Source organism: Megalobrama amblycephala, linkage group LG2 (genome assembly GCF_018812025.1).
Source record: "Megalobrama amblycephala isolate DHTTF-2021 linkage group LG2, ASM1881202v1, whole genome shotgun sequence".
NCBI classification, from domain to species: Eukaryota; Metazoa; Chordata; class Actinopteri; order Cypriniformes; family Xenocyprididae; genus Megalobrama; species Megalobrama amblycephala.
In genome coordinates, this window is record NC_063045.1 from 61,429,328 (window position 1) to 61,442,603 (window position 13,276).

Genomic DNA, 13,276 nt, shown 5'->3' on the forward strand with positions numbered 1-13,276 from the left:
TGCGAGCGATTCTTGTTTATTCTGCACAAATCTGTGCCGACAGCTTACTTAAACAGTCAAAACACAAATGACACACAAATACCACAATCATTCACAGTCAACAGCTGCAGCTGCGCAACATCTGGAGTGGAAACATCCCTTCACTGCTGCTCGTCTTCCTCCTCCGCCACGATCCTCTCGATGGCGGCCCAGTCCAGTTTGCTCAGAACGCTGCCGGTGCTTTGAGAAAGAGCGTCCAGATCCAGATCTGCGAACGTTTCATCGCCCTGGAGAAAACAAGAGTCACATGAGCTTCTGTGCAGAACGCAATACTAGTGTCATGTTTCCTGCGCAGTGTGTACTGCAACCCTCTGGTATTCATTTCACTATTATTATTATTATTATTTATTAAATTTACAAAACAAGGAAACGATAATAAATAAAATGCAAACAAGGAACAGATACTGACAGCACTGCTTATAAACACTGCAGATCTCCATATGACAAACTAATAGAGACAGAAATTATTGAGTAACCCTGATTGTGCCGTCAAAACCGACCGAAGACAACTAGATGAGTAAAGTTTGATGACAAAGCCAGGTCTGAACGTTTAAAATAACTTTGAACGGCATGAAGTTTGAAGGTTTTACTCAGAGAAAGTAAAAAAATATATAATTACTAACATGTTTTAACATATTGCTAACATGTTTTAGCATGTTGTTAGAATGAATTAGTAGGTTTTTAACATAAATTAGCATGCTGCTAACATGTTTTAACACATTCCTAGCATTAATTAGCAAGTTGCTAGCATGTTTTAATATGTTGCTGACATAAATAAGCATGTTTAACACATTCCTAACATGAATTAACATGTTGCAAACATGCTTTAACACATTGCTTGCATAAATGAGCATGTTTAAATAAATTGCTATCATGCTGCTAGCATGTTTTAACACATTGTTAACATGATTTAACACTACTAACATGAACTAGCATGTTGATAGCATTTTTAACACATTGCTAACATGAATTAACAATTTGCTAACATAAATTAGCACATTTTAGCACATTGCTAACATGATTTAACGGTTTGGTAGCATGAATTAACATGTTAACACTGCTTGAGCATGTTTAAATAAATTGCTAACATGAATTATCATGCTGCTAGCATGTTTTAACACATTGTTAACATGATTTAATGCTTTGCTAGCATGTTTTAACACATTGTCAACATGATTTAACGCTTTGCTAGCATGAATTAGTATGTTTTAGCACGTCGCTAGCATGAATTAGCATATTTTAATACATTGTTAACATGAATTAGCATTTTTCTAGCATGTTTTAACACTGTTAACATGATTTAACACTGCTAACATGAACTAGCATGTTGATAGCATTTTTTAACACATTGCTAACATGAATTAACAATTTGCTAACATGAATTAGCACATTTTAACACATTGCTAACATGATTTAACGCTTTGCTAGCATTAATTAACATGTTTACACACTGGCTTGAGCATGTTTAAATAAATTGCTAACATGAATGATCATGCTGCTAGCATGTTTTAACACATTGTTAACATGATTAGCGCTTTGCTAACATGAATTAGTATGTTTTAGCACGTTACTAGCATGAATTAACATGTTTTAATACATTGTTAACGTGAATTAGAATACTGCTAGCATGTTTTAACACATTGTTAACATGATTTAACACTTTGCTAACATGAATTAGTATGTTTTAGCACGTTACTAGCATGAATTAACATGTTTTAATACATTGTTAACGTGAATTAGAATACTGCTAGCATGTTTTAACACATTGTTAACATGATTTAACACTTTGCTAACATGAATTAGTATGTTTTAGCACGTTACTAGCATGAATTAACATGTTTTAATACATTGTTAACGTGAATTAGAATACTGCTAGCATTTTTTAACACATTGTTAACATGATTTAACACTTTACTAACATGAACTAACATGTTGATAGCATTTTTAGCACTTTGCTAGCATTAATTAACATTTTGCTAACATGAATTAGCACGTTTTAACACATTGCTAACATGATTTAACGATTTGTTAGCATGAATTAACATGTTTTAGCACGTTGCTAGCATGAATTGGCATGATTTAATACATTGTTAACATGAATTAGCATGTTTCTAGCATGTTTACCATGTTAATAGCACATTGCTAGCATGAATTAGCATGCTTATATTAGTATTTTCAAACAATTACTTTTATCATGTTTTGCACTTGGATATACTATATATATATACACATTTAGAATACTTCATTGTGGCTGGTTTGTAGATTGTACCTCAAATTGCTCTGGATTTTCGTATTTTCTCGTTAATTTCCTATCATTTCTGGCCATTTAGCATTTTGTCAGAAGTTTTGTCAAGTCAGCAAGTTTTGTGCCGTTAAAAATGAAGAAAATGTCTTGGTCTAAAATGACCGAAGACAACCAGAGGGTTGAAAGGACACAGACTGAACTAGGTTTTGTTAGTGTTTGTGAACTTCTCACGTGTGTGACGTCATGATCCTCCAGCAGAAGAATCCTGTGGGCGTCTCGGTCCTCCACATGTGTCTGATCGTTCTCTTTCACTGCTCTCTGTTTGGATGTGTGGAGCCCATTTTTCATCCCTACAGAAGAAAAAAAACGTATGAAACATATGAAGGAATGCCGTATATTTGCATATATCCTTGTATAATTATATCTGTGTATAGATTATGTTGTATATACATTATTTGTCTAGTTTGTATTCGGGTCATTCTACAGAAGTGGTTCAAAGCCAGAGTTGGGGACGTCTTGGGGAAAAAAAAGTTTGTTTTTCCACAAATTTTGTATGTATGCAAATTGTGTAATATCCAAGATACACATTTCTAGTAATTGTGCAGTTAATTCTCATATTGTATTTTCAAAAAGTTTTGGAATATTTTTCCTCTCGCCAAATTTGTCACTACCGAAACACAATAATAAATTATTTAATAAGAAGGGTCACATTGATCTATTAAGATGTATTTACCATGTAAATATATATTTTGCTATTTTTTGAAAACGTTTTCACATGTAAATCAATAACAATTACAATTTTAACAATATTTCAAGTGTAATTTATGAGATTTGTTGTATTTTGAATCTTTGTAAAAGTCATAAAGTTTATCACACTGATTTCAAAGTGAAGGATCCATTAGTTTGAATAAACATTGAATCAAACACTATAATAACATCTTAGATGATAAATCAGTATACTTTATTTTTGACAAAACATCCCATGATTCGGTCGTGACTGCACATTTTCGGTAGAGACAGTAATGTGTTGGTAGTGACCACATCACATGACACGATTTAACTCGCATACTAAAACATATTAATGATTTACATAACTGCATTAAAATTGTATTTATTTCCCCCAAATAAATGACTGTGTTTCCTTTTGTCACTACCAAAACAATGATGATTGTTTCGGTCGTGACAATTTTAGACACTTTTGAGCCGCTCAAAGATGCTAATCAGCACATGGTTAGCTAGCACAGTTCTGAACAGTTGTACACACATAAAAACTACATTTTATTGAGTAACACCCAAAAAAGTTTGCTTAATTGCAGAAAAAAGGTGTTTGTTAGTGACGTTCCTTAAAGTTCCACACAGATTTTCAGACTTTTGAACACATTAAACTCAAAATATTTTAAAGGGGTGGTTCATTGCGATTTCACTTTCTTAACTTTAGTTAGTGTGTAATGTTGCTGCTGAAAAATTCATAAACGTCCATTAAAAGCCGTGCTTGCAGAGATTCTGCTTGACCCTCTTCATCGTTTCTGCTATTCTGCTATTTCGGGCTCAAATTGATACGGCAATATTGATGCCGTTATTTACATTCCCTCCTAAACAAAGACTGGACCGAAGCACATGCGATGTTTGCCTGTAACGGTAAGGGGCGTGGGCGTGACAACGTATTCCAGACAGCGAATCGCAATACATAGTGCCAACTAACCAATCTCAGCCCATTGCGTATTTCTGAGGGAGGAGCTTCATAGAACCAGGAACTTAGAGCGTTTTTAGCAGAAGAGAAACAGCGGTGTAGAATAAAAGTAAAATATATGAATATGGCGTTTTTTTAAAAAACGAAGCATTAAGACATGTTAAACACAATCAAGCCTAGAAAAACAAAAACAGTGAACCACCCCTTTAATATAATTTTCACAAGTTGAAATTTAGGGGTTAGGGTTCAGGACAGACACCTCCCAATTGAAAGTACCCAATAAATTATGATTTTTTATATATTGAGCTTACTGATATTTAAATATTATTGTGGGATTCAATAGATAATAGATCTAACATTTGAATACTTACATGCTTTTTAAATCTGTTTTTTGGTTGTGGGACAGCAGTTTGCACCAATTTTGTAGAACGGCACATATACATATATATATATATATATATATATATATATATATATATATATATATATATATATATATGAAGAGTTTGGTTCCAAAACGCAATAACTCCATTTTGATTAATTTGAGTAAAAAGGTGTTTTCTAAAAAACCACTATTTTCTGTTTCAGACTTTCACATAGCATCTTTTGGTAATTAAAACATTAAACATTCAAATCTACATTTTGATTTTAAAAAGTTTATTATAAAAACGTATTATTTTTTTCCCAAAATGCAATAAATCCATGACACTTTTTTTTTCAAAATGCAATTAATCCATCAATATAAAAGTTATTTTTCAAATTGAAAATACACAACAAAGTAAGTTGATTCACATATATGACAGAGTCTGAACTTTGCCAATATTTATCTTATATACAGGCATTTTATTAAAAATACATTCAGCCGTCGCTCCCAAAATGAATTCAACGGGTCATCTTGTTAATTATATAAATTATTTGTTATTACCGATTAAAGAGTATCTGGTTAAATAAACACATTTGCCGAGTACATTGGTATTAAAAACGGCTTTTTAAAAAGCCTTCGATGTTTACAGTGCGTGGAATGGTGCGCTGTGATTGGTTGAGAGCGGATATATTGCGTTCTGCAGAAAAAGGAGACTGGCGTTTGTCGCGTTTTGGAAAGACAGGGAGAAAACATTACAGAATAACACGACGGATATCGCATTTTGCGCAAAATTAATAAATGACTTTTCAATACTGACCAGATACAATACTAATTTGGGTGGAAACTCATTTTTTTGAAAATGGCGTTTATCGCGTTTTGGAACCAAACTCTTCATATATATATATATATATATATATATATATATATATATATATATATATATATATATATATTGTTTACTAGAAGTTTCACCAAGACAAATTGCTCATACTTAGCAATCAATCTCACACTGATTCTGATATTTTTACAAAAACACATTCAAAATCTCCATACTCTGATGAACAGTCTTCGTCCCTTGTCTGGTTCTCAGGTCGGACAGCATCCCACGGCGAGTAACCTGGGATAACCGATCGCCTGGAAGATCGCTGGCTGAATGTGAAACATGGGATTGAAGCGATACTCGGTTTTCAAATGATCACGATCAATATTAATAACCAAAATCATTAAATTATACAATATGAACCTGGTCTGTGCAGCCCGAGCCTCCCGCTCAATGAGCCGCGGTCTTTCGCAGCAGATTTCCTCTGAAGCACAACAGTCTTTCCGAGAGAAGATGCCGAGCGTCTGTGTGGTCCGCTGTGGTTCTTCGGAATTCTCTTATTTTTCCCAGAGGATTGACTTCTGCTCCTGAAACACAGAGCAGGACATTAAGCGTGATTTGTGCTCCTTCTCCAAACAAAACATTGGCTCTGTTATCAAAAACACAAAGAGTCGCCAAAACGTTCCTGTAAAGATGCATCACATTTAGCCGATTTTGCAGAAGGAACAGTAACACTGACCTGAGTGTCTCGTGGGGATTTGTGGGAAGGTTCAGCGGCGTCGTGAGCAGGTCAGTGATCAGACTGCAGGCGTCACGAGCTCTCTGTTCATGATGCTCCTGAAGAACCATCCTGAGAGCACATGGAATAATATGAAGCATGTGGGAAACCACTGGATAGGTGCTCAATTCACATACTTGTGCACCATTTTGTAGTATAAATAGCTATCAGACTCCGACGCTCAATGACAAAATCGGTAAGTGTATTGAACACAACTAATGTTAGTTTAACACACATAAACACAGAATCATACCTGTCTCTTTCTTCTTTGCTTTTCCTGTTGGTTGCCAGATCTACAGAGGTTGGATTCTGCAACGGGAGTGAATTATTCAAGAAAAGTAAAGTTATCAAGAGTTTTGTGCAAAACTACAGCTTCAAGCTTTCTTTATAGACTTCAAAACATTAACCCTCAGGGGTCTGAGGATTTTTGGGGCCCTGAGAAGTTTTGACATGCCCTGACATTTGTGCTTTTTTCAGTTGTTCATAAACATATTAATGGAAAAAGTGTCATTACACTGTATTCAGCACAAACTAGGCTACCATAATATGTGAGGAACATGTATGTACATGTTTGTGTTTTTGAAGGAATAACATTTATGCGTGGTTATTGAAAAAACAAAAAACTTAAGTCACTGAAATAAGGCCAAAAAAATATTAAATTTGTGTTTACAAGATTTCTGGGTAGTAGACTAGAGTTTTTGCTTCAAAATGATGTAAAATTATCCTGCCTACTCATTCATATAAAACAATATATTGATTTATATTTATATATTGATTTTTGTAAGACACTTTTTGATAAGAAACACAGTATGCATGGAGGCGTGAATCATCATGAATAATGCTGTGATTCACACCTGAGAAGAAAAAAGAATCGCATAATGAGCTGTAATAACCTGCATATTAATGAGCTCTTTCAGTCAGGTAGGTTGTAAAAACCCTTTCATGATCATGCTGATAACAGGATTAATGTCCACACTTGACAAAAAACATGATCATGTGAAGAAAATTTTGTATAGGCCTATGTTAAATTACTGTACCAGTCAAAAGATTACAGAAATAAGGCTTTGCATGAAGAAACCGTAAAGAAAAACTAAGAAATACTGATTCTGACTGATTGACAATCAGTAACGTTTGTTCTGAAGCGTCTCACGTGTGTAAGAGGAGAGATGAAGGGTCTGCGCTCGCTCTCTCTCTTCTCTTCTCTCTGTTTGCGGTATTCTATCAGTCGCTCTCTCTGCTTCCTCCTCATCCACATCCTCAGATCCCTTCGCTCATCCTCCATCATGGCTCCGCTCGGCTTGACCTCTGACCTGCCGCCCACCACAAATAAACAGACCAATCAAATCCATCAGTAAATATGTCACACATCGCTCACTAATCTTACTTAGCAGGGCTGATGTTAGCCAATCATAACAGAGATCATTTACATTTAGATTCATCAATCAGACACTTTTATCCAAACAGGGTAAGTATTAGACAACTAAACTATTCAAAACAATTTTTGTTACATTTTGTTATATGAAATATAAATAAAATAAATTAATTAATATTAAATAAATGAAGTAAAATAAAAAATAAATTAAGGTAAACTAAAATAAAATAATAAAATAAAGTAAAATAAAAAAGAAGGTAAAGTAATTTAAAATAAAGTCAAATAAAGTAAAATAAAAAAAGAAGGTAAAGTAATTTAAAATAAAGTCAAATAAAAAATAAATAAAATAAAGTAAAATTAAATTAAAAAGTAAAGTAAAATAAAGTAAAAAAATAAAATAAAATAAAGAAAAATAAAATTAAAAAGTAAAGTATAATAAAGTAAAATAAAATAAAGTTAAATTAAATTAAAAAGTAAATTAAAATAAAGTTAAATAAAAAATAAATAAAATAAAGTAAAATAAAATTAAAAAGTAAAGTAAAATAAAGTAAAAAAATAAAATAAAATAAAATAAAATAAAGAAAAATAAAATTAAAAAGTAAAGTATAATAAAGTAAAATAAAATAAATTAAGTAAAATGTAAAATAAAAAAAATCTATAAATCTAAAAATATATTTTTTAATTATTTCAGTTATTTGCAAAGGCAACATTTCTAATTTATGTTTAGATTACTTTGAAGTACTAAAATGACTACAATTAAAACTGAAAATGAATAAAAACAATATATACATATTTAAAAATACACAAAAAAAAAACTAAAACATTAACTAAACTTAAAAATGAAAATGCTAAACGTAAAAATAAAAACTAATTCAAAATATTAATAAAAACTACTAAATTACCAAATTAACATTGCATCTGAGTAAAAACTGCTTATGAAAAACTAATGACTAACACCTTAATATGATTCCAGGGGAAGAAATATATGTTACAACTCCTATCAAAATTGTAGAATTAGGATTAAGCATCCTAGTTAGCAGGATTATTGTGAATCTCACCTGCTCAGGTGAAGCGTTCCTGATCGAGACAGATCCAGCGCTGATCGAGATAAAGCCCCGTCCCTGATTAACTCACACAAGATGTCCTTCACGTCGCTGAGGCCGCTCACACCCAGAGTCTCCTCCGCCAGTCTGATCAGAGACAAACAGAGGGATGAAAAGGAGGAGAATCACAGTGACAAATAAAGAGACTGGCATCACTTTAATACAAACTTACTTCCCAGGATCCTCAAGCAAAGACTCCGTCAAATCCTGCAGGGGCAGAATCAACAACACAGACATCCATGAATGCAGCTGTAGGTGTGTGTGTGTGTGTGTGTTTGTATGTGTGTGTGATGCAGGTCTCTCACCTAGATCACTATCTCGCTCACGCTGCTCTGGTTTCACTGAAAACAACAAGATCATGTTAAACTGAGGACCTGAGGAACCTAAACCACACCAGTGAACATGAGTGTCTGAAACTGGATTAATACACAACGCAATGCAGTCGACATCTATTACACAAAATCTAAAATAGAAACGATTTACAGGCGAAGTGTGTGTAAGGCTGGGCAAGTCGTGTCCCCTGCCTTCTGCTGGCTTTTAAAGGGAAATGCTGCCATAACTGCTGGTCTAGGATCAGTTTTCTCCATAATAGTATATCGGTGAAACAGATTTGGCAAGCGATTAAATGCACTTGAAAAAATTAAAGTATGAAAAAGTTACAGAAGTTTAAATTTACTGTAAATCTAAACATTTTTTATTTTATACAAAATGTATATTTTATCAAATATATTTGACTCTGAAGTTGCTATGAAATGAAGCCATGTCTAACAAGTTGTGTTCTAAATTTGAAGTTGTTAATTTATGCTAACAATGTGCTAAAAATGCTGACAACATGCTAAAATATGCAAATGTGTTAAAACATGATAGCAACATGCTAAATTATGCTAACAACATGCTAATTCAATGCTAACAATGTACTAAAAACTGCTAACATGCTAATTAATGCTAGAAATGTGGTGAAACATTACAGCATGCTTTAATGTTTTAAATCATGTTAAAACATGCTTGTAACATGTTTAGTCATGCTATCAATATTAAAACATGCTAATTCACATTAGCAGTTTGCTAAAACATGCTAGCTTGCTAATCTATGCTAATAATGTGCAAAATCATGTTGGCAAAACATGCTAATTCATGTTAACAAAGTGTTAACATGCTAATTCATGCTAAAATATGCTAACATGTTAAAACATGATACCAACATGCTAAATTATACTAACAAGATGCTAATTCAATGCTAACAATGTACTAAAAAATGCTAACATGCTAATTAATGCTAGCAATTTGGGCGAAAACATTACAGCATGCTTTAATGTTTTAAATCATGTTAAAACATGCTTGTAACATTAAAAAACAGGGTGTGCTAAAACATGCTAGCTTGCTAATCTATGCTAATAATGTGCAAAATCATTTTAGCAAAACATGCTAAGTCATGTTATCAAAGTGTTAACATGCTAATTAATGCTAAAATATGCTAACGTGTTAAAACATGATAGCAACAAATGCTAAATTATGCTAACAACATGCCAATTCAATGTTAACAATGTACTAAAAAATGTTAACATGCTAATTAATGTTAGCAATGTGGTGAAACATTACAGCATGCTTTAATGTTTTAAATCATGTTAAAACATGCTTGTAACATTCAAAAACATGCTAACAACATGTTAAGTCATGCTATCAATATTAAAACATGCTAATTCATGTTAGCAGTGTGCTAAAACATGCTAGCTTGCTAATCTATGCTAATAATGTGCAAAATCATGTTAACAAAGTGTTAACATGCTAATTAATGCTAAAATATGCTAACGTGTTAAAACATGATACCAAAATGCTAAATTATGCTAGCAGCATGGTAATTCAATGCTAACAATGAACTAAAACATGCTAGCAAACATGCTAATTTATGCTAGCAATGTGTGCTAGCAAAATAACAACATTCTATAATGTTTTAAATCATGTTAAAATATGCTTGCAACATTCAAAAACATGCTAGCAACATGTTAAGTCATGCTATCAATATTAAAATATGCTAATTTATGTTAGCAATGTGCTAAATAATGTTAGCAAAATATTAATTAATGCTGAGTGTTAACATGTTAATTCATGCTAAAATATGCTAACAACGTGTTAAAACACGGTAGCAACATGATAAATTATGGTAGCAACATGCAAATTCAATGCTAACAATGTACTAAAACATGTTAGCAAAAAACTTGCTAATTAATGTTAGCAATGTGGCGGAAAATTACAGCATGCTATAATGTTTTAAATAATGCTAAAACATGCTAGCAACTTGTTAAGTCATGCTAGCAATATATTAAAACATGCTAAGTTATGTTAGCAATGTGCTGAAATAATGTACCTGCAGGAGGAGAGCGCTCGTGATGGACTGAACTTCGGCTCAATACAGAAGAAGACAAAACCTCATCTTCTCTCTGTGGGTCGGCCGTCCTTCCAAACCGATGCGGTGAAGGACAGTAACTCCTCACTGTTCACAGATTCAGTACAAACACAAAAGTGCTCAACGACCTTGTTTATTTTATCTATATATAAAGTTATGAAAGTTTTCTAACCTTCTTGTACGACTCTGAGCGAGCTGGAGAGAGGTTTCTTCTCCACGCCGGCCGTCATTGAGGGGCTCAGAGACTCAACAGTGTTCACCAGCTGAAGAAGAACAAGGGCACAAAACAGTAAATCATGCTAGCAATGTGCTAAAACATGGTAACATGCTAATTAATGCCAGAAAAATGCTAAAACATGCTATCAACATGCTAATTCATGCTATCAACGTGCTAAAACATATTAACAAAATGTTAAAACATGCTAATACAAGCAGCATTTTTAAAACATACTAACAGCATCCTAAAACATGTTAGCAAAAAAGTTAAATCACGTTAACAAAATGTTCATGCTAACAAGCAAAATGCTAAAACATGTTAGCAATGTGTTAAAACATGTTAACAACATGCTAATTAATGCTAGCAACATGCTAATTCATGTTAACATGCTAACAACATGCTAACAACATGCTAGTTCATGCTAACAAAATGCTAATTCATGCTAAAAACATGTTAAAACATGCTAACAATGTGGTAATACATGCTAGTCAAAAGGTAAATCTGGCTAAAATGTTAACAACATGATAATTCATGTTAACAATAGAGTTAAAAATGCTAACTGCAAGCTGGGTAATAAAAAATAATTCTATAAACTATAATAATATGCTATAAAATTTATAATAGTAACTATAAAGTATTACAAAATCAATATAGCTTTAAAATAACGGATTTAAAAACAGAATCAACTGTCAAAAAATCATAATAAGGGTGTTTTAATAAAAAATTTTCTCTGTGATTTAGATTTGAGATTGTTTGTTGTTTGATTCACTCACCAGTCTGGTGTTGGCGAACTCTTGCTCCATGTGATCGGCGATGCTCTGCAGTCTGAGCAGCTGAGCGTCCATCTCTGAGAGCCGCGCTGAGATCTGACTCCTGGACATCAACGCTCGCTCCAAACCAGGCGTCTGAACGGCCTTCAGCACGCTCAGAGTCACGGGGTCTCCGCCGAGCACAGCTTCAGGAGAGTCGCACACTACTGAGGGCCCTGCGGGAAATAAACACCAGTTAGTCTGGATAGTCCTAGACATGCTAGCAAAATGCTATCAACATGCTAATTAATGCTAACAACATGTTAAAAAATGCTAACAACATGGTAATTAATGCTAGCAGCATTGCTAAAACATGCTAGCAACATCCTAAAATGCTAACAACATGTTAAATCATGCTAGAAATTGAATTTATGCTAGCAACATGCTAAAACATGCTAGCAACATGCTAATTCATGGTATTAACATGCTTAAACATGCTAGCAATATGCTATCAAAATGCTAATTCATGCTAATAAAATGCTAAAAAATGCTAACAACATGGTAATTAATGCTAGCAGCACTGCTAAAACATGCTAGCAACATCCTAAAATGCTAGCAACATGCTAAATCATGCTAGCAAAATTATAAATCATGCTAGCAAAAAAATGCTAATTCATGTTAACAACATGCTAAAACATGCTAGTAGCATGCTAATTAATGCTAGCAGCATGCTAATTAATGCTAGCAACATTGCTAAATCATACAACCTCCTAAAAATGCTAGCAAAATGTTAAATCATTCTAGAAAGGTAAATTAATGCTAACAAAATGCTAAATTAATGCTAACGTGTTAAAACATGCTAGAAACGTGTTAAAACACACTAGCAACATGTTATATCATGCTAGCAACAGGCTAATCATGCCAGCAAACATGCTAATTCAATGCTAACATGTTAAAATGTGATAATTTTCTGATTAATGCTAAAAATGTGTAAAACATGCTAGCAATATGCTAATTCACGTTAACAGCATGTTAAAAAATGCTAATTCATGTTAACAACAAGCTAAAACATGCAGGCAACATGCTAATTTATGCTAGCAATGTGTTAAAACATGCAAGCAACATTCTAATTGATGCTAGCAAAGTGCTTTATCACATCAGAGAATGTGCGGTTAATTATTACTGAAATATTAACTTATATATTTAGGTCAAAGGAATTTGATGAGACTTCCTGTAAATGAACAATGTACCTGGAATCTCTGCAGCCGGATTCTCAGTAAAGTGCTCAGTGTTGTTTGGGGCGGGGTTATGGGCGGGGTTTACGACAGAAGCTGCTAGTAGGTGGAGCTGAGCAGATGATGGCGGTGATGGAGGCAGATTCTGAAGGAGAGAGTCGTCTGTCAGATCGATCACATTGAGAAACCTCCGTCCCTCAGGATTCTACAGTAAGAACACAGAGAGAATTACTAATCAAACTCGCAATAACTGTCAAAAT

General features: G+C 33.4%; 1 protein-coding gene across 1 annotated transcript in view; it reads right to left on the reverse strand.

Moving 5' to 3' along the window:
• The window catches only part of cplane1 (ciliogenesis and planar polarity effector 1), a 57,875-nt gene continuing 44,599 nt past the window's right edge, over positions 1 to 13,276 (reverse strand). The window contains 14 exon segments of the mRNA XM_048181347.1: positions 1 to 266; positions 2,516 to 2,634; positions 5,392 to 5,487; positions 5,582 to 5,745; positions 5,898 to 6,008; positions 6,190 to 6,245; positions 7,087 to 7,246; positions 8,367 to 8,498; positions 8,584 to 8,616; positions 8,716 to 8,752; positions 10,777 to 10,902; positions 10,988 to 11,078; positions 11,806 to 12,017; positions 13,032 to 13,221. Coding sequence (XP_048037304.1) covers positions 141 to 266; positions 2,516 to 2,634; positions 5,392 to 5,487; positions 5,582 to 5,745; positions 5,898 to 6,008; positions 6,190 to 6,245; positions 7,087 to 7,246; positions 8,367 to 8,498; positions 8,584 to 8,616; positions 8,716 to 8,752; positions 10,777 to 10,902; positions 10,988 to 11,078; positions 11,806 to 12,017; positions 13,032 to 13,221 — 1,653 coding nt within the window. The 3' untranslated portion in view covers positions 1 to 140.